This window comes from Accipiter gentilis, chromosome 14, assembly GCF_929443795.1.
Source record: "Accipiter gentilis chromosome 14, bAccGen1.1, whole genome shotgun sequence".
In the NCBI taxonomy this organism is placed as follows: domain Eukaryota; kingdom Metazoa; phylum Chordata; class Aves; order Accipitriformes; family Accipitridae; genus Astur; species Astur gentilis.
Genome location: NC_064893.1, coordinates 26,504,693 through 26,528,163, shown reverse-complemented (window position 1 = coordinate 26,528,163; position 23,471 = coordinate 26,504,693). Strand labels below are relative to the sequence as shown.

The 23,471-nt window shown below is 40.3% G+C and overlaps 1 protein-coding gene across 1 annotated transcript in view; it reads left to right on the top strand.

Moving 5' to 3' along the window:
* BCAS1 (brain enriched myelin associated protein 1) overlaps window positions 1-23,471 on the top strand; it is a 55,739-nt gene that overhangs the window by 20,200 nt on the left and 12,068 nt on the right. The window contains exons 5-10 of the mRNA XM_049816292.1: window positions 1,537-1,692; window positions 2,263-2,307; window positions 7,060-7,200; window positions 10,366-10,401; window positions 10,737-10,940; window positions 19,174-19,341. Of these exons, the coding sequence (XP_049672249.1) occupies window positions 1,537-1,692; window positions 2,263-2,307; window positions 7,060-7,200; window positions 10,366-10,401; window positions 10,737-10,940; window positions 19,174-19,341 (750 nt within the window). The remainder of the gene's footprint in view (window positions 1-1,536; window positions 1,693-2,262; window positions 2,308-7,059; window positions 7,201-10,365; window positions 10,402-10,736; window positions 10,941-19,173; window positions 19,342-23,471) is intronic.

Below are 23,471 nucleotides of genomic sequence, written 5' to 3'. Positions count from 1 at the left end.
GTAAAACCTTGCATATTTTAATTCTTTAAATGCTGCGTGGAGACTGGCCACTCCATGCTCAACCTTCCTGATGCCAAATTAGCCCTCTGAAGTTTTAAAATGTTTATGCATCTTTGGCCTAATTCTTCCTTTAGTGACCTACAGAAACGTATGTCCTATACAAATATTGTGGGTTTTTTAATTGCCCAGTACAGGGAAAGGTTCTCAGGAGTACAATTTTATTTTAACTTTTCAGAGCAAAAATGGCATTGAACAGCTATGTCTAACTGGCAGCTTAGGAAGAAACGGTTGGTATTGCTTAGACCTCCGTGCAGTCTTTGAGAGCAGTGATTCAAAGATGCTGTTTACTGGAGACACCTGGACAGGCTCATCAGTTTTATTTCTTGTCCTGATTTTTCCTCTGGAGTAATCTGAGCATCTAGTATCCTAACAACTGCTTCTCTAGTCACTGTTTCCTAAGTGACCAGATGTGTACTGCTGTCTAAATAGTTGGGGATGATAACTTCTGCTGAAGAATTATGGCACTGCTACGATTTTCTGTTCAATAATGTCTCAAATCCCCTATCAAAGTCGAGGCCACAATCATGCTAGGCGCAATTTACTTTAATAAAAATTGACAGATCCAACCCTCTACTTACAATGTAGACAGAAGAGAGGAGGATTATTGGTAACAGACTCAGACATTACCAGCCAGATGTAGTACTCTTAAATATTACAAAAGGAAGTGCTGAATGGGACATGAGGACTTGTCTCAAGCTGCTCCCTCCTGCACAACATTTGTTGGCTTTACCTGTGCAGGCTCAAAGCAAAAGGGGCCAGAATGGCAGGCAAATTCAGTGTAAAAGGGTGCCAAGCTCTCCAAAGCTGGCCCAAGAAGAGTTTTTTAAAAAAACAGGCCTTTGTTTAGGTATCTAAACAGAAACTGAATAACTTGTAATATTACACACTTGTGAGTGTTTGAGCACTGGAAATCTATTTTTGGGCTCTAGGAACTGTAATTCCAGGAAGAGAGGAGGCAGCTCCATCTGGCTCGGAAGAATCACTTTGGGTTGTTGCTTTTTTTTCCTCCTTTTAATCTGTACCGTGTTTGTGTTTGCCAGATAAAAATTATTTCTGGAATTGCAGAATACAGAATATCGGAAGCAATCTTTGTATGGTACAATCAGACACTGAGCCATCAGAGGCCAAAATCTCAGCGTTTGTTCCTATTCACAAGTTCAGCCTTGAAAAGAGAAAAGCAGTGTTGTTTGGGATGCCGTGTGCAACTTTACTTGTGTTTGTTATACTTGGTAGCTGAGAACAATGTTCCTCCAACCAACAGCAAATGCTGAATATATTAGAAAAGAGGGGAGAGAGATGTATAAATGCTCAATTGTTCTGAATACGTAGGCTGGAGAAGTATGGTTGGAATTAGGGTTGTGACTCTCGGAGCAACATAATGCAAGTCACAAATGTTACTTTTGCATTCCACTGGAAATTAAGCAAGCTGGGACTGAGGAAACTCTGCCCCCGACCCCCCTACCCTTTTTCTTTTAGGAGATAGATGACTGCAACCAAAAAGACCTACGGCAGGACTTGGCAGGTGTCAGTGGTCTCACTGCTGAGCAACCTGAAAAAGCAGAGGTAAAACCAGACAACCCCCAACCAGCTGCTGCAGTAGATAACTCCGTCATGAGTTTCCTTAAAACACTGGTAAGCTTTTACCTTTCCTTTTCATCTTTAGGCTATGCTTTAAGTTGCTTATTAAAATCCCATGTGGACATGTTGAGTTAAATGTAACATGTTTGCTGTCAAGGGCACTGAGAAGTAATGAAGCCAAACAGATGCCTTAGAGAATGACCTGAGAGTGATAGATGTGTAGGTACAGTGCAGTTATGACCAAGTGATGATGACTTACTCTGGAAACTTCCTCTTCTGCATAGATACTTGTGGACGTGGAGGTATTAAGCTGTCTTAAGGATTTTTTGTATGATGAAACTTTATGTTGTAATAGCTCTAAAAGTTCACTTTTATGGTCAATTAGATGTATAAGCTTAAATAATATATCTTTGGTCCAGGTATTTTTCATTTTAGCCATTGACTTTAACATGTTCTCAAGAAACATTTGTAATATAAAATTTTCCCACATGGGTGGGAAACCAATATTTGTACTACTTTCACCTTTGTGCTAGAAAAAACAGCTAGTTTCAAACATATGATCTTTCAGACCTTTTGAAAGACTGAGTTGGGTGTGACTGTTTGTTTTTCTCAAATACATTTAAGGTGTCCCCAAGTAAAGCTGAAGCCAAAAGTGATTCTGAAGACAAGGTAGGCAGATTCCTCCTTCTGTCACTGGTCACTAGATGTTTTTGGCATAGTTATTTCCTCTTCACTGTGTTGCCTTTTCCCCTGTTGATGTTATCATTTGAAGTAATTTAAAATATATTTCTCCTGAATAAATTTGAAAGGAAGGTGAGCATAAACAGTGCAATTCTTCCTATCATATGTTACAATGAAGATCTGAACTGTAGCGTTTTCTGCAAGGCTGATAACCTGGTAGCGCTTTTGGTTGTTACTCTGACTCGTCCTTGATCTAAAAATTACATGTCCCTGCAGTGAAATCCTCCTGAGTCCACAGAAAACCCAGTTGGCTCGTAGGCCTGTGCAAAGCTGCTGGCTTTTCATTTCCAGTTGCGTCTATGTGTGTCTGCCTTATCTCTCTTCACACCTGCTGGAGCTGCCATGTCCTGGGGGGGGGACGACAGACATGTGAGGACCCCCTGCCTGTGGCAGCTCTGTGGCTGGGTGGGCAGGAGCCTGCTCCCACCCTCTGCCCTGCAGTGCATCCCCAGCTCCTGCTGGGTCCCCCCTTGGGGTGCAGAAGGATGGGCAAGGGTCAGCTTCCCACTGAAATCAATAAAAAGCAGAAGGAGATCCCAGCGTTTCCTCTCTGGGACTTTTCTGGGTGAAGCACCCCTGTGTGGAGTGCTCACAGCTGAGGGGCTGTTGGCATGCAGCAGCTGAAACCTCAGGAAGATGATGGAGCTGGTCTGAGCAGGACTGGGACTTGCAGGGAGAACTGTCCTTCCCTGACCGCTCGGGATTCTTCCCTTTACATGCAGAGATGAGGATCAGGGGGTTTAAGTGTGGAGAATTGAACACTCAAGCTGTTCTAATACAATGCATCAGGCTGCCAGTGTGTGTGATGTTCCTGAAATCTGTATTGTCTGGACAGGTACAGAACCAGAGAAACGCTCCTCCATGTAACAGGCAGATGTGGCCTCTTGCTTTCCTCTTTACAAACCGCTTGTTCTTAGACTCCACTGGCAAGAAGAAACTTGTTTTTAGAGTCCATGAGCAGTGATGGTCGTTTATATGCGAGTTCAGAAAAGTTTCATTATTAGAGCTTTCAATTGCTATTAGAGGTATTGAAAATTTCAGATTGATCCAATGTATTTAACAAACTTGTAAAAAAAATGGTGGAAAAACTGGACTGTAAAAATTTTAAGTTGAAAACATAATCTTCTGAAATTGAAAAATATAGGTGTTTAAAGGCTACTTCTTCCCCTTTTTTCCTCTTCTGTTAGTACCAACACTTGCAATAGTTTCAACAGAAGCAGAAGTGAGACAATTTGTATTAAGCTGCCTTCTATCTTCTCGTGTTTCAGTGGCTTACAGGCATGTTACTGACTGCATAACTGGGAACTCCCACATTAAATATCTTTACACATTGTTATGACTATAAGAACTAAAGGTTTTCTTGCAATGCCTGTGATAAAATTTAATTAACACATAAAGAATAAAACCCTAAAAAAGAAATGGTCTTTCCATGCAACTATTAAGTAGCCAAAATTACTATAGGCATCAGCATTTTTGTTTTCTATCCCATTTTCTACCATTTTTGTGGCATTCAATTTTTTTATATAGCCTGGTTCTAAAATGAAGTCAGTCTTTCCAGAAAGCTTGGTGAGTACATGGGGGATACACATCACTCCCCAATTATAGTTCAATAATTCTGGAAATTGTCAACCAGGGCTAAGGTCTTCCAAGATATTCAGATACAGTAGTTATCAAGTTGCGCTGTTTCAGTGAGACTTGTAGGTCTTTCAACAACTTCTGAAAAATCCAGTTGTTCAGTCCCGTTTGCATACTTGACTTTATCAAGTGCACCCATGTGCTTCTATAACAGGTGCAGGTGTACTGTAATTTGGAAACAAATATGCTGTTTGGGTTTGGTTTGCTATCACACCTGTGAGGGTAAACAAATCCAGATGACTAGCAGGATACGCGGACTCCATTATATAGAGGTTAAATGGGAGCTGTTTTTTACAAAGAACTCCTTTATGCTCACTATCTTCCTGATACAAAGAATGACATTTTCACTATATTCAAGGAAAAATATTAAAAAGGTTGATTTATTAACTGTCATATAGAAAAGCTGCAGATTTTTTAGCTGATGTGTATAATGAAATAAAGGTCACTTTTCCCCTGAGAAATAACTTCTGTCCAAGTGGTGAAGATGTGTTCTTGAGTGAGGCTTTCCCCTCTGTGCAGTCTGAGCCTCTCGCGAGCGCTGTGGGGCTTTCACGTGGTTTGGCTGGTGCTGGGACCTCTGTGCCTTTGAGTCCTGGTCGTGCTTTCATTTTGGCTCCTCACGCACCCCCTTTGCAGGGAGGAGCTGTGTTTTATCACACGAGGGCTGGTACGTTCCCAATGTCTCTTAGCAGAGCTCTGCCACGGCTAAGAGGACAGACGAGCTTTCTCGTAAATCTAAGACAGCCACAGCCCGCTTCAGCTTTGCAAAGCGCGGCAGCACGCTCCCTCCTGCTGAAACGCAGAGGTGTGTGGCATCAGCAAAGCTGAACTCGGTGGGTTTTGTAGCAATGTGCTGTCATCAGCGATGCCGCTGGCTCTAATCAGCTGGCTAAAGACAGGTATGCTTTCAGCAGCCTGGGCACACCCTTAACAATTATCATTTCATCTGTGTAAACACAGGAGTTCAATACGAGTTGAGTCATATTTCCTTGGATTAATTGATCCTTTGCGAGTTTATACTAACCGACATGGCATTCAGATCTGATCTGCCCCAGACCACCTATTTATCGGAGCCTTCTGTAGCAGATCCTGACTTGTTCCCGCATCACTGAATGTTTGGGAATACTAAGAATGGTACAGAGTACTGCAGGGAAAAATAGCCAGTTTTGATGCAACTGGCCACAGCCTCTTCCTAGTACAAAGCACTTTATAGGAAGCATGTAACTGCACCGAATGAAACGTTCTTGAGATCAAGATCTCAACTTCACATGCTGGTATGTGTTACATTCTGCACTCTGGACCTTTCCTCCCACCCTGTCAGTTGTGGTCAGCCACAGTGCTTGATACTTCACGCTGTAGATACAGTAGGCTGATTGTTTCTTTGGAGTTTGGGTCTCTTCATGCTTCCATAGTTCCTGCAAATTTTCATCAACTCCTTTTGAAGCTTTTTACTGGTTGAAAGCTTTTATTTTTTGCCTTGTTCAACTGTAAAAGAAAAGAGAATGAAGCTTGCAAAAGGACAAGTTAATTACCTGAAGGGTGAACACTTGAGTCATGTCACTGAAATAACTTTTAAAATTTGTATTTCTTCACTGGCCTGTTTCTTAATTAAGTTGAGAAATAAATTGCCAAAGGGAGATCAAAATGAAGTCCAGGATACTAGCAAGTAGTAAGTAAAAAAAATACTACATCCTTCTTTGTACTAGGTAATCAAAGGCATCTTACTGCTTTAAAACCTGACACTGTGAGACACTTAAGAGTGAAGAATGCTACTCCATATTATTTGTGATTAGTCATGTGTTGTAGGCATATGTACTGTGCAGTTACTGCAGAACAGACTCTTGTGTTAACTTGTTTGTAAGTTGAAGCTCAGTTAAGCAACCTCAGATACTTCTGGTTTTGTGTCTCCTCCTTTTTTTATTACTGAAAAGATGAAAACAGTGCGGAAGGAAGGGGGGGGGGAAAACCAACAACCAAACCCTCTTGTTCATAACGTGAGAACTTAAGCTTTTCTCCGGCACTGATAAATCCAGAGGGTTGTGTAGAAGACTGGGGGTAGGGCGAGGACAACAGTGACTGAAGAGTGAAGTTTTGAGAAGGTGCTTGAGTTATGATTTAAAAATATTTTTTCCAATGCTGTGAAGTTAAATGGAACACTTTAGCAAATGTTACTTAATTTTTTCCAAGACTTTTCTACAAGTCATGTATTTGAACAGGCCCACCTCTACCTTGTGCAGGGTAATTTAGTCTGCATTGAGATGCAGGTAGTCTGCTACCACTTTTGAAAAATAGTCTGATAATGCCTTTTTTTCCTATATAGACATCTATCAATATTTCTTTATTTTATAGACCTTTGTAGTGGATTTTCTGATGTGCCACCTAGTTTTTTTAGAGATCCATTCCCTAACACCAGTGGGCAATGATTTCCAAAACTGCATCCTGCAGATATTTAGAATGAAATGAAAAGGAAGCAGCACTTATTCAACACTTTTAGTATCAGTCTATCATTACTATTTTTCTGATACTTTAATTTCTAACTAGTTTCACGAACATTAGTGCAAACTTGAAATATTTTATGTAGCATATATCATTAATATTCATACTGCCCTTTTCTTAAGTAATGCATTATGCAAAACATTTTAAATTCTCTACAATACTGCGATAAAAAAGAAAGTATTTTCAAAGATTTGTATATCTGCCTATTAAAATTATAAATCCCAAATTCAGTTTGTTACTTGAATTTAAAATACAGAAATCTCAGTGTTTGTGGGATTTGGGTCTCAATTTAATGAAGATTTTAGTGGGCAAATTGTGGTTCAATTTTGAGTCAACTTGATTTCCCTAGCTTTCATATTTATTTCACTACTCCTGTGAAAGAAAGACTAAGGAGAACTGAGTGATCACTCAGAAGAAAACAGTTTGTTGTCCAGGGCAAAAAGGAAATGTTTGGTTTTAATACTACATGTATGAGTGTTTTAATGTCTTTCATGAACCAAATAAGAACTTTGCAATAAGTACTGAACTTCAAATGCTGTTGTACAAAAGGGATCGAAAGCGGAAAAAGGCCATGGTGGGCAACCTGCTCCGAAGACGGCGGCAGAATCCCAAACTAAAGGAGCCAAGAAAAAGAAGGCAGAGAGTCCCAAGCTAGGACACAGTACATTTAGTAAACTCTTTAGGCATAAGGTCTGTATGAAACTCTAGAAAGAGCAGAACCCTGAGCAGTAACAGATGGCTCCTGTCACAGAGTGAACTTATTTAATTGGTAACTGAAATCAGCATCTGGCCAGCTGTGCAGTGCTCTGAAAACTACTGGTGTGAGCCTTTCTGTGCCATGCATTATGAAAACAATTTTCATGTGCAATGTTTCTCTCTTTATACCATCTGTGAATTCAGGATTCTGAAAATGCCCCTAACCTTCCCTGCTATGTGCTTCCCAGTTACTAACACTGACTAAACATCCCTGGCCACTTAAAATAAAATAAAAGGTACGGACAAGCAATGAATTATGCAGATATGAACAGCGCCTGCAGTTGTAGGACGTGTTTAAGAGCTCAGGTCAACTACAGTTAAGGCTTTATGATCCACATTGCCTTAATATGCACTGTCATGTGGTTAAAATTGGTGGTTTTGTGAAGTTGGTCATCTGATATGGCGCAGAGAAGGTTGGAACATGGAATTTCCTTCAGAAATAGTTACCTTTTACTGAACGCAGAAAAGAAGTAATTGTTGATTGAATTCCAAGTGTAGTTTGGAGGGGAAAGAGTCTGGTTTTCAAGGATACTTTAAAGTTGTTCAAAACGCACGCTTTTTGTGCAAATGGTTGTTTCGGAGGGGATTATCTTTTATCTTTAAAAAAATCAGACAACTTTTCATATCAAAGTCCATATTTGGGCATTACTGCATTCTCTGAAGATAATCTGCCATCATGTTCTGTGGCAGGGAAGCAGAGAATTTTAGCTTTTTAGCCCAAAGAATGCAGAATCAGAGACCCTTCCACTGGGGGAGGAAAGTAATTAAATATTAATGCTCACTCAAAACACCCACATGGAATTTCTGGTGAGTAGGGGGCTTTATAATCAAGGGCACAAGGCAAAGGGAGGTCTTTAAGATATTTTTAAAACAAAAACATTCTTTCCAGTATCTCATTTTTGAGATAAAACTGTCATCTGCATATTACTGAAGGAATAATGATTTTCCCAATGACTTTAAGTTTACAGTTTTTGCCAACAGCTTAAAGTTAAGATCTCATCTAGTATATACTACCTTGATAGCTAATAGTTTTGATATTTAATACAATTAAAATATGAATTACTTATAAGGAATTAGGGCTTCCTGATAAAAAACATAGCTAGCATTTTTTTAAGGTGCTAAGCCTCTTCTCTAACAATTCAAAATCTTGCGATGAGTTGGGAGAGATGATTGGGTTTGATTAGGCTATTTTATAGAATTTTAAAGACCTTTGGTCTGGAATGTAAGCAGTTATCTTGAAGAAACACAACAGCACTAAATTTGTACAGCAATAAAATGTCTTATAAAATGTCATTATTTTTTAAACAGTTTTTTTCTTGGTTCTAAGTTTCTTTTTAACAGCTTTCCACATACAAAATACAGAAGCAATAACTGAGGTATCACTTATGACATATTAAGAATAAAGGAGGTGGATTAAAATGGTGCCAACAGTTTATAAGGATGATTGAAAGTGGAAATTCAAATCAGAGCACTGATGTGACAGGCAAGCCCTGAAGTCATCACCTCTAGTAAAAAAAAAAAAAAAGTTCAGTTTATCTCATTTCATTTGAAATGCCTTAGCATGATGTGTCAACTAGATGAATAGGTAATGAATTCCTTTATTTGAAATTATCATTTTAATATATGTATTCATATTTAATTTTAAGCACTTCACTGTCTCCTCTGAAAGTTCTTTCTCTGCAAGTCTTCCAAAATTTACTTCTCTGTACCTTAGTTAACAATAGATTGACTATTAGGTTAACAGAAACATTGGGTTTTGGTGTCCTGTGTTTACATGAATACTAACTTTAAGGCACCTTGTGAATGTTGTTCTCAAATAGCAACATGCATGCTAATATAAATCCATAACATAGTCTGATGCGATGTGATTTAGCCATTTGACCTCAAAGACTGAGTTTGGATGGCATTTAACAGTTGGGTCCCTGTCTGTCCTTTTATTCCCATTCATGTGTATTTGCCTTGCATTGCATGCCAGTTTTACAGTATAACTGTACTGATTTATGGAATTTTTACTTGGAAGAGAAGGGTTAATCATTTATTTTCAGCTTTAGTACTGAAGCCAGCTTGTGACATTACACTACTACTTATCACTTGCTCTGGATCTTGTTCATTAGAGCTAACCACAAAAAGAAGTTCTTGGCTCCTGCAAAATACCTCTCACTTATTCTTTCAAGAAATCTGCAAAGCTTGTGGTGGGCTGCCTAAACCCAGGGGTGCTGGGCTCACATTCACCTGAGTTTGTATCTTGCTGCTCCTCTTTTTGTGCAGCTCAGATACTAGTCTTCAGTGCAAGCTGTGCTGGATGTTAGGGTCAATAGATACTGGTATATATCACTGGCCAGGAAGGAGTTTAACAAACCGGATCCCTCCTTGGCTTTGTGTGTTTTGATGAAACCAGGAGACCCATTACTGTGAGTGATTTTATTTTATTTTTTTTTTAACAAAAGAGTAGATCCCACCTAATGCACCAAAGTGTGAGTGGATGGACTAAACCAACCTCCAGCACCTGCAGAGCTTCTCTTTGTAGAGCTGCAACTCCTGTTTCTAAGTTATAAAGCCACTGCTGTTCTGTGCCCTTCATTTCCAGGCAGTCATCTGCCTATGTTTTGTATCCCAGAAAGCAAAGCTTCCTGCTTTGGAGGTGATTTTAGCACGTCCCTGACTGGTATGCAACTGCCCCAGTGGAAAAGACCCAGCTCTGGCTTATAAGTGTGCACTGGAAGGTGCACATGCAGACCCAGCTCAGAAAAATCTCTGCTAATATCTGTGTAATGCCTTACCTGAAGAAACTGGGAATGCATATGTAAATACACGTATTTTTAAAGAACAGGTTGAGGACTGCAAGCACAGCAGCATGAGCACAAAGCAATTGAACACAAGGCTGCAACGCTGCTGCAGGTAGAAGGATGAGAGCTGGCAGTCCCTTCAGGCAGCCTCGCCTCTGCCAGAGATCAGTTTCCATGGTTGCAGGAGCCAGGACTTTCACAAACATTCACTAAAAATAAAATAATTTGTGACACAGACAATTCCTGAACTGTGTAACTGTGAGCACTGACATTGCCAGAGACAGACTTGTCTTTGTGTTTTGTTTCCCTTCAGGCTGCAAAAGAGACCCAACAGACAACTAATACCAAAGTGAGTAGGATGATTCAAGTTATCTGTATGAATAATGCGGTCAAAGGGTAATTATTCTTGCTATCATTTTCAGTCTCAAAGAGTGGTTTAATTTCTTTATCAATTAATCATCTCTGTTATGAAGGGTGGGTTGCTATGTAATTTGCTTCCTCTATTCAAGACATTACTTCAGTTGAAAGGACAGGAGTGCAACTCGTAAGCTGCACCTTGCGTGTCCTGGGCAGCGGTGGTCCGCTGCGCACCTACCTCTTGTACCAGGTGATGCCTGAACGTGCGGCGAGTATCTCGTCCTTCACAAGTCTCCGATAGCCTTATGTGTTCGTGTTTGTTTCTAGAGTACTGAACAGCAGCCTGTTACCTCTGTAAAATCAGACAAAAATGTCCCTTCCTCTCAAGAGCCGCAGACAACTAAGCAGAATACGAAAGTCCCCGAGCCTGCAGCCCAACAGCAGGCAGCGGCCAGTGAAGCCCCCAAAGAGGTGACGAAGGAGAAAGCATCATCCACTCCTATGCCACTGAGCAAGCTCTTTTGGAAAAAGGTATGCCTGGATTTCGGAGCTGGCCCATCCCACAGCTCCATTTTCACACAGCTTCTAGAGTTATTGCTAAGCACAGAGTTACAGTAAAGCAGTCAAATCTGCAAAGTTGAGCATATCCCATGTGCTAAATGCACAAGGAGCATGAAGGATATACACACATGTACAAATGCATACGTGAGCTTTGGGCAGTCACGTATGCATATGGCTAATAATGGCAGTTAGACTCCTGCAGAAGAATCTTACAGAACATAGTCTTTTAAACTTGTCTGTAGTATTTAAGTGATATTATGGAAGAAGGAACGGTATTGTCTGTCAATTCAACACATTTGTTAAAGATCCCACAGAGATTATAGCATTCTTTATGAAATTATATCATTAGTAGAGACGTAGCTATAAAAAAAAAAATTGTTTTTGAGAACTGTTTGCTTTAGTTCTAAATGTCTGAAAACCTGGAATCTGGTGGGTCTATTCTTACTGAATAGAAAAAGTTGCATACCAGAGTGGATCAGTCACTAAGTTTGGGGATTGAGGTCGATTGCTTGGGAAGACACGTTTTTCCTTTGTTAAATAATGGTTTTAACTAAAATTAGGACTAACTTTGAAAACACGGTTCCTGTTTCCACGGTCCTTATGGTTTATAAGCTGAAGGTTTATTCTTTTCTCGTTCTGTTTAAGAGAAGAGCTCTATTAAACTTTACTGAATCACTGTATGTTGAATAACTGCTTTCCTGGGCTTCCGTTCAAGTTCAAATCCCAGAAATTAACTGCTTCCAAACACACAGATGCTGCCTGAGCAGCTAGCCCTGCAGCTGCTTTAGCTGTATTTTCCCTACTGGGCAGTGATACTAGAGGTAGAGTTTGGGTATGTTACCTACACCGAAAAAAAGGTGTTTAGATATTTACAGAGTAAAGATGCTTGAAAACAATCTAAGCTTGAAACAAGCTTGTTACTTGGGACTTAATTTCCTGTGGAATTGAGCAAATTAGGTACTTAGAATGAGAGGAAAGTTGTGAAGAAGAGGCAGAGGGAGGGGTTTTTTATATAGTTATTACTGCTACAGAAACTTTCTCTGAGTAGTCTGGCTTATTTGAAAACAGAGATGGGAAGCAAGATGTATGCTGAACATGAAGATGAAATAAGAAAAAAAAAAAAGGCCACCTAGCAGATGGTCATATGCAGTTTCAGTGTAAAACTGAGTAATAAATCTGAAGTTCAGTAATTTCATAATGAAGTAACAAGGTCTTTTGTGTTTGAAAAGGAAAAAGCATGTAAGACAGTAACATTTTCTCACAGAAAAAACAGTGGAAATCACTTCTGTGGAGGAGAAACTGGTGGTGATGGTTGGCGTAAAAAAAAAAAATCTGATAAGGTTTTGGTAAGACTTCAAAACCTTGTTTTGAAAGATTAACCCAAACTAATGTAGTTATATTTTACTGCTCGCATAATGTAGGTTCTGCCTCCAGTGAACACCAGGTCCCCATATCTCATATTATAACTAGACTTAACTAGGTCTAGGTACATACCCTGTGTTTCTTTAACCTTACAACAATCTTCATGTGAAGTCCTGGGATCTCAAACATCTCAGGGGTATAAATCTTTTACCAAAATTGTCTTTTACTTCTGTTTGTTCATAATGCTGGGTTTAACTTATTTTACATCATCATTAGCTGCTTATGTCAGTGAATGGAAAGTGCTGTAGAGAACTTCCTACAACTCTGAGCAGGTTTTGGTTCCTACAGAAAATCTTAAGGGCTAGTTAAATCATTTATGCAAATGCACTGAACTACAACAGTGTGTGAAATCTGAACTTTGTAAAATGAGCCCATTTCTGCTTATTTAGATCTTCTTGGGTCTGGAATTGTGCTGAGACCAAATGTTTTTGCAGGTTTTCTGGAGTAAATTTCTGCAGCAGAGGACTAAATTTGGTCCTAAGAATTTAAAAAACAAACAACCCCACCCCCCCAAAACAAAACCTGCATGCTTCGGCATTGAATCCTTACCTATAAAAGGCTGATGTTGCTTTACTGGATTTTCTTGACAGAGAATAATATTATATTTCCTTTGATGAAAGACCCTGGTGACCCAGTCAGCTTGAAGCTAAAAAAAAAAAATGAGGATAGATGTAAAAAATAAAAAAAAAAAAAAAAATCCTTAGACTACAGGTTAGCCTCAAACTCAGCTTGGTTTGAAGATTCTGTCTTTTTTTTCTGCAGTGATTTTATCTTTCTGGCACACTTAATGTACTGCCCTTTTGCTAGGATAGAGAATTGAAGCTAGCAACTGTTCCAAACAGGTGTGTAATTCAGAGTCATGTGTAGTTTTTCTTTTGAACTAACAAATAGCAACCACAACACTCAATAGATCCAGGATCCAGATCTAGCTTCTCTCTTTCCAGGCAGTCTCTTAAATATCTATCTTCCGATGAGCTTTCACTTCAAAGTAAAGCTAATGAAGTGCCTGTCAACACATTGCAGTTAATGCTGCTGCTCTGACTACAGATGAATAAATATGTAAAAGCAAAAGAAAAAAAATCCTTATTCAAGTTCTCAGATACAAACCACTTCGACTGTATTTGCCCCATTTCTTGATCAGTCTGCAGAAGGATTTTCATAACAGTTACTCAAATGTTTGTCATGCTAGTGTGGTGTTTTGTTTGGGGGTTTTTTGCTAATACTAAGGAATAGTAATAGAAAATTACAGTTAGTAACTTCACATATTTGTGTTGGAAACCTGGTTTCAAGACGTTGTAGATCTCTGATCAGGGCAGAGAAACATGATGCTTCATTTATATCTGACTAAAGCATGCCAGTAAGTGATGGAGGAAAGTTATTGAGGGACTATTTAGACTGCTCTGTGAATTATCTTTAAAAGCAGATATACTTTTTAAAAACTAGGATTTTAAGCTGTTGCAATTCGGTTGTCATACAAACACAGAAAAATCGTGCCCTTTTTACTGAGGTGTATTTATGCACTATAATACAGACAGCAAACTGGTTAGATATTAAGTGAAGCAGAATAACACCTTTTATTGCTGAGCCTGCAACCGTACTCTGCTGTAGGAAAGCAAAGGTAAATATTTGGGTGGAGTGTGTGAGATAAAGTTACCCAGGACTAACTGAGTTCCTGCAGTAGTTTACCTGCTCCCATCCTGGAATATACCACCTATCAGGCAGGAGAGAAGGAGATTCTGGCCTTTTTTTGCTGGGTAAATGGATGAAGGAACTGGAAAGAGAATTGCCCCTGCCTGAGGGAGTGAGGAGGGCAATAAGCGATGGGCTTTTGGGGGCCATTTCACAACCTGACTACTGGTATAGCTGCCATCCCTACAGCAGAGAGGGGCCTTTATCTCCTCAACCCAGCAAATAAAACCAATAGGACTTGTGAGTCAGAACCACACTCCTGGCCTGTTGACAGCCCAGTGTGGTTTACCCATAAGCTGATGGTGGTTAGTACTAATTGGTTAATAGTCTGAGCTGTTATAGGTCAAGATCTGCTGAGCGGCGCCTTCAGGCAGCAGCTGCAGGTCACAGGGGGCTTCAGGGTGGAGGTCCGAGAGCATGTTGGTGGCTAAAGCTGAGCTACCTTAACTGCAGCAACCTCCGTCGTCTTTGCGTTGGCAAAGGAGGGCAGGGAGGTGGATTAAAGTCTCTCTAATCCTCCCTGCTTCCCGCCCGTGAGCCTGCGAGTGAGCGGCAGGAACAGAGCTCAAGCATGACTGCTTTTAAGTGGAAATTTCGTGAGCAAAAGGTCGTCTTTCATATGTATTGTTAAGATAAAAGAAAAGCTGCTTCATAAAGAAGGTATGACCCAGGAAAAACAGAAAACCTGTTCCTTGAGTCTAATGAAATGCAGTGGAGAGTGCCAGTTCAGACTCTAGCACAAGATCAAAGCAGGGTACGGTGTTTACCTCCAGTTTTGAGGAAAGATGCAGCAAGCAAAAGGAAAACTCCTATCAAAGTTACCCAGGTCACAGAATAAGTTAGATTCTCATAAAGCAACCATTTGTATGGTCGCGAACCTAGATAAGAAAACGATGTAGTAACAGTTCCCCAAAACAATAGGAGGGTTTTTAAGAACCAGAAGATGGCTCAATGAGCAGACACAAACTTCCCACCGCAACTGTTTTAAAGTAAGCTTATTACTAAAACAGAATTAGGGACACTGTAATTTAAGAGGTGGAAGAATGCTTCCCAAACATAGTGAAATAAAGAGTCTAGTAAAATATTCTTATAAAACACAACTTGCGAAGATAAAATATTATTTTGAAAAAGAAAACAAAGGTAGTTCTGTAATAGGAAGAACAAAGGATGGTGCTTATCTTCAAATAAGTGTATCTTGAAATGTTTTCTAAGCTTGGCAGAGTGCCTTTAAAAAAAAGAAAAATAAATAACCCAACAGCACTTCTGTCTCTGTGGTGCATAACAAAAATAGCTGCTGACTTAGGTTGAATTTATTACCATTTATGTCTAAGGAAACTAGAGGCAGAATTTGGACCCGTGAATCCAGCAACCTCAGTTGATGCAATTTATAGGTATAAGGAGAGAACTTCTATGAGAGCATTTATGCATCAAAGCATCATGAAGCTCATAGAGCTGGGCTGTTTGCAAATTATTCTTCTATACAAATTGCAGTTTCTTCCCAAAACTAGCCACAAAACTTGATATAACTTTTGGGTTTCCCCCAGGTGGAGTAAAGAATCTGAACCCGTTGCGCTAGAGAACAGTTTAGGTTAATGTAACACTGTTCAAAGTTCATTGATTTCATCTTTGTCAGGCTCTTCCTATTACACTTTCAATTCCTGCCAGAAACACCTTGGTGATTCTCTTGAATGCACAAATGGAAATTTTTCTTCTAGCTTCTTAGGGGAAACAGGAACAAAAATGAAAAACTGTTCTTAAAAGTATGCCAGAAAACCTTCTTTGCTGCAAGGGGTTTTCCCATCTACTGAAAGACTATGCATGGGTGTCCTCTGCCTCTCTGAAGTATGCAATATATCATGGTCATGTGTCATCAGTCTCCAAGAATCTGCCACCTTGGTCAGTCTTGTTTGAGAAGAAGATTTTGTGATGTCTCTAGAGTTTCCTTTTGTCCCAGTGTGTCTAAATACCCTGATCTGATTGCACAGAAGTTGTGGAACTCCAGCCTTGGAGATACTAAAAGCTCAACTTGACAAGTTCCTCAACAACTCTGAGCAGGAGGTTGGACTAGGTCTCCAGAGATATCTTTGAGATTACAAAATTGTAAAAGAATATTCAGCATTAGTTACTTCAGTCTTACAGAGGGAGATGGGTATACAAGAAGGATTCTTGGAGATGATTACAAGAAATTTATTGTAAAACTTTTAATAGCAGGCTTAAGATCTCAAACAAGATAACCTGTAACTTCTGCAACAACTTTATGCCTAATAGTACCATATGTACCTTAGATATCGAAGTGTTTTTTTTTTTAAAAAAAGCTATTTTAAAACAGGATTTAAACTTTCCTAAAGCCTCCTATGGCTTCCATCAAGAAATGTACAAAGAGCCACTGATTATTTTAAACAAATCCATCTCTCTGAATAGTTGACTATCACTTAGCTCTTTATTTAAATAGACAGTGCTTTTCAGTTAGGCATTTCGCCCCAGGATGCATTTGTTATCGGTAGTGACACTAACGCCTTTGCATAGACATAGCTTGAGAGACAAAACTCATTTGGGTTGCAGCTGTAGCAGCGTAGCAGTAATATGATCCCAAACTGTAATCTTTGAATGATGAGCTCCCAGAAGCTAGGTTGCTGCTTTATTGAGCCACTGTTTCAACTCCTGCAATGAATCATTTCCTTCAAGCAAATAGATGGTGAATTGATTAAATGTATGTGTGAATAGGCAGAAATATAGATGAAAATTATTATGGATTGATTATCTCAAAAATGTTCATAAATATAAATTAAATCTACAATTCCATGGGGAAGCAGGCTGTGCTGCAGTCATCTCAGGCAGCAGGGGACAAGGAATATTCATTCTCTCATCATTCTTCTCCTTCGCCCTACCCCATCCCAAAAAACATTTGTTTCTTCCACAAAAGAGGAGTAAAGAACAAAGCAAAATCTCTCATGCTGCGGTAGAACTCCATGGTGTGTCCTCATCTTGCATGTGGGGTCCCCTTCAACTCAAAAAGAATATGATAGAACTAAAAGGTATAATACTGAGAGAAAAATACATAAATATATTGAATGGCTTCTGTATGAAGAACTACATAAATTAGGAATATTTTTTTTTGGCTCAGAAAGGAGTTGGCAGAAAGGAAGATGACAGCAGCATACAGAATGACTACTGTAACATAAAAGGTGAACAGGAAAGAGCAGTCATTGTTCAAAATAAAAGCAGTAGAGTATCAGATCACTTTATCTGGTGACAAACAAAAATGAAGTGCTTTAAAAAAAAAGCATACTTAAGCTGTAGAATCCTTTGCCACAGGATGCTGCTGGATGTCAGAAATTTATATTTACTCAGAAAATGTTCAGCTAAATTTCTGTAGGAAAAAATCCATCAAAGGCTATTAAACTAAAGATACTACTTGGGAATCACCAAGTTGAAGACAATTGGAGAAGTAGACAAGGACAGTAGTACTGTAAGCAGCTGCTGGAGGAGGCAGCCATTTTTTACCACTCCCGAAGTCAGAATCTGGGATTCATGGGGTAAATCTTTGGTATTACCTTTTAAATTGTTTTCATGTTCACGTGGCTAAAATTAATTTGGTCGAAATGACTGCGAGTATAAATTACATGTGTGTTCTTGTAAGTACATGTAAAAACTGTGAAGTATCATTCTGAGATTTATTTACAGCAGTTGTTTCCTATGGTAACCATCGTAAGACATTTCAGCTCTAACCCTGCTGTATTTTTAAGCAGCAGCATGTGTTGAAATGCCAATACCTAGGGTAACTGCTTGTGTTTGATTCAATAATGAAGTTACGCTACTGAGGGTGTACCTTATCCTGCTTTTATAATGTTCTGCACCTTTCTGCAATAGCCTGCAAAATGATCAAGGCCTTGCTCCAGGTCAAATTACCTGGTTATTAGCATAATAGCTTCTTTTTATGGTAGAAGGGAAGAATCTTCTTTACACAGTTACAGTGGGATGGGAATTAATTAGTGGTTCTTGAGGGCAGAGAAGAATGTTATTTACCAGAGCATTTATAGAAGGCAGAATACTCAGCGAAGGAAATGCATATTTAGCCTCCTGCCCAGCTGTGCCTCCACCTCCTAGAGCAGAAATGTGCCTCCTGCTCACGTATTCTGCTCTGCACTGGTCTTGTTCAGTTAAACACATTGCGCATTCCCAGGACAGCCTTGAGAAGGCCGTGGAATGAGACATGCAGGAGATTAACCAATAAATCTTACGGGGATCCATATTTCAGAGGAATTTACCAACTGCATGCCTCTGGTTGAAGTACTATTATAACAGGAGGAACTTTCCAGTATTTCACAAAAGCTCAGTGGGACCCAAAATCCTTCTATAGAGGCAACATTGCTGAGTACCCAGCAGCTTTTCTTGAACTCAAATGAGGGTCAACGCTATCAAAGAGGGTGACTGTGACCTGTGGGATTGGGTGAAGTAATAGATGAGCTACTTAACCACCTGGTACCTCAGGAAGTCATTTATATCTTCACAACTGGGAGGAGGAGCCAGTGTTGCAAATGTGACCAAGCCTGAGAACACTGTGCCTGCGATGTTACACTTTTGTATTTCACTAAGAAGGGTGCTAGAGTTTTAACAATTAAAATATCCGTGGTGTGTTTTAATTAATGCTATTCCTGCTTTTGTGTGCAAACTCTTGGGTATGATCTTTCTTATTTTTACTGGGTTTACCTGAGTGTCATCTCCTTGGGGCACATATTACTGTATGTAACTTCATTTAAATTTCCTTTTAAAATTGTAATCAAAGTTAAATTAGTGTTTGGGAACTGGTACTGCAATTCAAGAAAGGCTATTTCTTCAATGTAAACAAGTGCTTAAAATCCCACCACCTTATATACTTTTTTTAATTGCGGTGCATCAAATTCCTGAAGAAACCTGTACAGATATAGTGAAGCTGAGAACGCTTTCATGCCACATTGGTTCCTGATGTACCAACTTACAGCGCTGCTGAAACACTTTGATTGTAACCTCTTTAAAAACAAACAAAAAACCAAACCTCACTTATTAAGTTTGTTTTCCCCACTTTCTTAATATTTACCCCAAATAACCCCAGAACGCATCAGAAGAAGCAGAGATCGTAAGCAATGAAAAAGCGGATGCATCTTTAGAAGCAGGGGCTCCTGACAAAGGTGAGAGTAAGAGCCCAGAAGCTGCAGAAGTGAAACCTAGAAGAGAAGAGAGTAAAACCCCCAAAGCAAACCTGAGGAAGTTTTTTAAACTGGTAAGCAAGACCCTCAGTTTCATGACTTGAGAGCGACGCGTTCAGTGCAAGGCTGGGGGTGGGAATTCTTGAAAAAAACCTTTGGAAAAATCAATGTGTGTAAGAGAGCAGGAGTGAAGCTATGCCCGTTTCCAGAGGTGGGTGTGTGACCTTGTCCCCTTGTCCCACTTGTCCCCTTGTCCCACTTGTCCCCTTGTCCCCAGCGCCGCCCGCCCCCCCCCCCCCCGCCGTGCGCATTTCGCGTTCTGCATCTCCCTCTGGCGGCCGCGCCCGGGAAGCGCCCGGGAAGCGCCCGGGGGCTGCTGCGGCTTCCAGGCTCCGCCGGGGCTCTTTGTCCCCCGCCGGGGGGGAGGGGGAAACAGGGCAGTTCCAGAGGTTTGAGACAGAATTTGGGGTTGCCACCGAGGCAACTTCCACTGGGCGACGCGAGACCATCTGCTATTAGCCCACCGTTGTCAAGGCCCGTGCTTGCTTCGGGGAGTCCTGTTTTTAGTAGTGAAAATTTTATTTTGGTAGCTTACGTAGGCTAGCTGAACCGGCACGTGAAAGGATACGATCGCTGCTTTAAAGATGTTGTGTGTTAGGTGGAAAAAAGAAAGGCACGAAGTGGAATCTAATCCTCCTTTCCAGAAGGAGACTGGAGGGAAGAAGGAAACCGCTGAGGCGATAACGTGGCTGGTATCGGCTCGTGGTTATAGGTATGAAGCAATCTTGCTGATTTGTGTACAAATGACAGCCAGACAGTATTCCTCAACAGAGTCTAGAAAAGTGGCCAAGAAAGAAAATAATCCCAGTCTAGAATGCTTCTCTGATTAAAATTGTAGCAGGCCTTTGAGGATTTATATAGCAATTGATCTATTTTGGCAAGGTTTACAAATGCGTATGGAAGATTTCTATTTTTAATCATGCTGGTTTATTTTCAGACAGCTACGTGTGGGTGTCAGAGTAGTTTATACATTAGAATGTGAAAAATGTAGTTTCTTATAACCCGATGTAATAAACAGCCCAGGTTGTCTGCTCACAGGTATGTGCTGGTACATACAACTGCGAACAGTCACGTTGTCAAAGGTTAAAGTTCAGAGCAAGGAAGGTACACGCAACAACCCAAATCCTGATTTATTTTTTATCTCCAAAAGATCGGTGTTTCTTTTATTTTCAGCTGTTTGTTAGCCTTAGCCCAACCCATGATGGGTGAATTTACTTCTTTTTCTTCAGAGTTACTTTACTACACAGCCACTCTGGTGTATTTGAGGATCCAAGCTAAAATTCCTACTACCAGCCAAGAATTGTGCATCCAACATGCCTTTAATTCCACATAAGATTTTACAAAACTAGTCCGTTTGGAAAAATCTCAACCTTATTCCTAAATCCAAGGGGACTTGCGGTCATCCTGCATAGAGGCTTGTTACTATGGGAGATGCTAGACATGCAGAAGGTGACTTGGGACCAACGCATATCAAACATTGACATCTGTGGCAACTGTAACTTCATGTCACCCTACCAAAAAAAATACCACCAATTAAAAAATAAAGCTGTTCCACACTCGTCTTAGTCATCATGGAATAAAACAGAGCTGTATTAAAAGCAGTAGATGTAAAGCTGCTCTAATCAGAGCAGGAGTTTAATCCAGATTTTGGCCTAGAAAGACAGAACTAATATGTAGGCAAACATCTACCCACATGGGAAACTGAATTGTATTAACTGTGTAACTGGTGTTGCAGCTTTTTGAAACCTTTAGTGTTCATCTGCTCTACTTTTGGCTATCAGTTTCCAAACAGATAGTGGATTATTTTAATATATTTATTATCCCTGAAGTACACCCCAGGCTGTTTCCTCTGAATGACTTTTGGACTACTGGATCACTGCAATGCTGTCGTGCACGATTGGAGCTATATAGCTGCCCTACAGCTTCATGCCAACAGGTCAATCAGTATTTCTGATTCCTAAGGTAGAGAGAAGGGTTTTAAGCCACTACTAAACAACTAGCTTCTGTAAAGCTTTTGAACTAATGGTGAGTGCTGAAAGTGCATGAAATGTTTAAGCCAACACAGGCTTGATTTTCTCACAAGGAAAAGCAGGGGAAGCTCCAGCGCTGTGGGGCTGAGAGCTGAGCTGAGTACTGTAGAGATGTCCAACAGGGTTCTTTTGCTCAGAATAGCTATACTGGCAGACTGTGTGCTGGAAGGTATAATTGGTATGATTTCCACTATAAGGAAGGTCCATTTCCACTGTAGTTTTCTCTGGAGGTCTGGATACCCTAAAGCAACAGCCATAAAGTAGAGGAATTCCCAAGCCAGCTTTGCAATAGCTAGCTGGCATCCTGGTAGCAGCATAATTCTGGCACTGTGGAGCTCAGAGAAGAGTAATTTGCGCGTTTTGGGGGGCTGCCATTTGCAGCCTCCCCAGTCCTCATGCTAATGTCATTAGTCTGCTGTTCACACTAATGCTAATTAATTTAAAACTAACTCAGACATATGAGAGTTTACACTGCAGCCCTGGCCACAGCGTGCGTGTATGTTTGAGGAGCACAGCAAAGAGCCTTGTATCAGACCATCCCCTTGTGCTGTCTACCTGTGTGAGGAACTTAGTCCTTAGCAGCTCTTCCCTGAAACACTGGAGATAAAATGTTGTCTTCATGTGGTTGCATCTGTTCAACCTCTTCCACTTGTGAATCTGGACAAACCTCGCCTAATGCCTAGATGTACCTTGCGGTGTACCACCTCCCAGAGGTGACACTGGGGCAGGAGGCTCCTGGAGGTGTCGGAAATGCCTTGAAGTGGCATCAGAGCCTGTACAAACCGTGCCATCCATGTGATGCAGGTCACTGACTCATCCAGCAGGTCCTCTTGGAGAACTCCTCCTGCCTTGTTGCAGATGGAGCGGGTCGTGAATTCTTGTAAGATAGGATCTTAACAAGTACAGGTACTTACAGTCTCTGAAACAAACCCCTGCTTGTTGGTGAGAAAGAATGTGGCAGGACTTCTTTGATAAAACCCAGACTCCTGTTTACTGATATACTTTGTTGTTTAGTCTCTATTCTGGCAATAGATGGATTATTGTTCTGGCTGCTGAAAGAGATTAACTTTTAATTTTACATTAATATGATTGTTTACTGGGTTTCTTTTCCACCTGCAGAAGATGACCCCAAGGGTATTCTGATAATATCCACAGTTATGTTACACAGGTCAACCACTCAACTTCTTAAGAAAAGGCAGCTTATCTTCTTAGGATTCAAGACTGGGACTCAGAAATTAAGTTTACTTCTACTTAGTCTATTGTGAGCCTCAGACCGGCAAGTCACTGATTCTCCGTGTGCCTCAGTTTTGACATATTCTGCTCAGAGAGCACGAGCACAGGCCAATAGCAAGTAGACATTTAGATCCATAGCACTACAGTTGCCACTATTGACACAAGGATAACCATTGCGAGAACTAGGAGTAATTTACTTTGGAAAAGGCAGTGTGTATCTTGAAGTCTGCCTGCTGACTTGCTCAGTACAGACATCCCTTCTTTGTGGTCTCTTTGCAATTGCAAAGGTCACAAAAGCCATTGCTGTGGTTAAAATGGGAGAGGGTTAACATGCTACAAAAACTATTGGGAAATTATAGAAAGATATAAAGTATTAGTTTAAAGCCCTGTGCTTCAATAAGAGATGAAGAAATACCACTGCTCTTTTATCTAACTAAGCCACACCTACATGAATGTGAAATCCTGTGTTGCCAGTTGAAAGTCACGCCTTATCAATGAAAATCAAATAGCTATCTTATTTACAGGGTAGGATACATCAGACCCAATGCAGATGTTTTGATAAAAAAAGGCTACACCTGAGCTATTCACCCCAGGTTCCCTTTAAAGGCACCAGTTAGGGGTGAGCAGGTCTGAGAGCCCCTTAGGATCTAAGACATGTCAGATGATGTGAGCCCTAAAAGCTCCTGCTGTTCTCCGTAGAATATAAACAGAAGCAAAGCTAGGTAAGATAAATCCTTTCAAAATGTCCGTTTTGAGGTATTTTGTGGAGATAAGGGTGTAAAATGGCATTTTTAAATCGGAATAAGCAGAATTACCAACCGTAAACTGAGGCTGTAGCCTTTGTCCTCAGCCGGGAAGTTGACTGGAAGCATGGTTGGTTT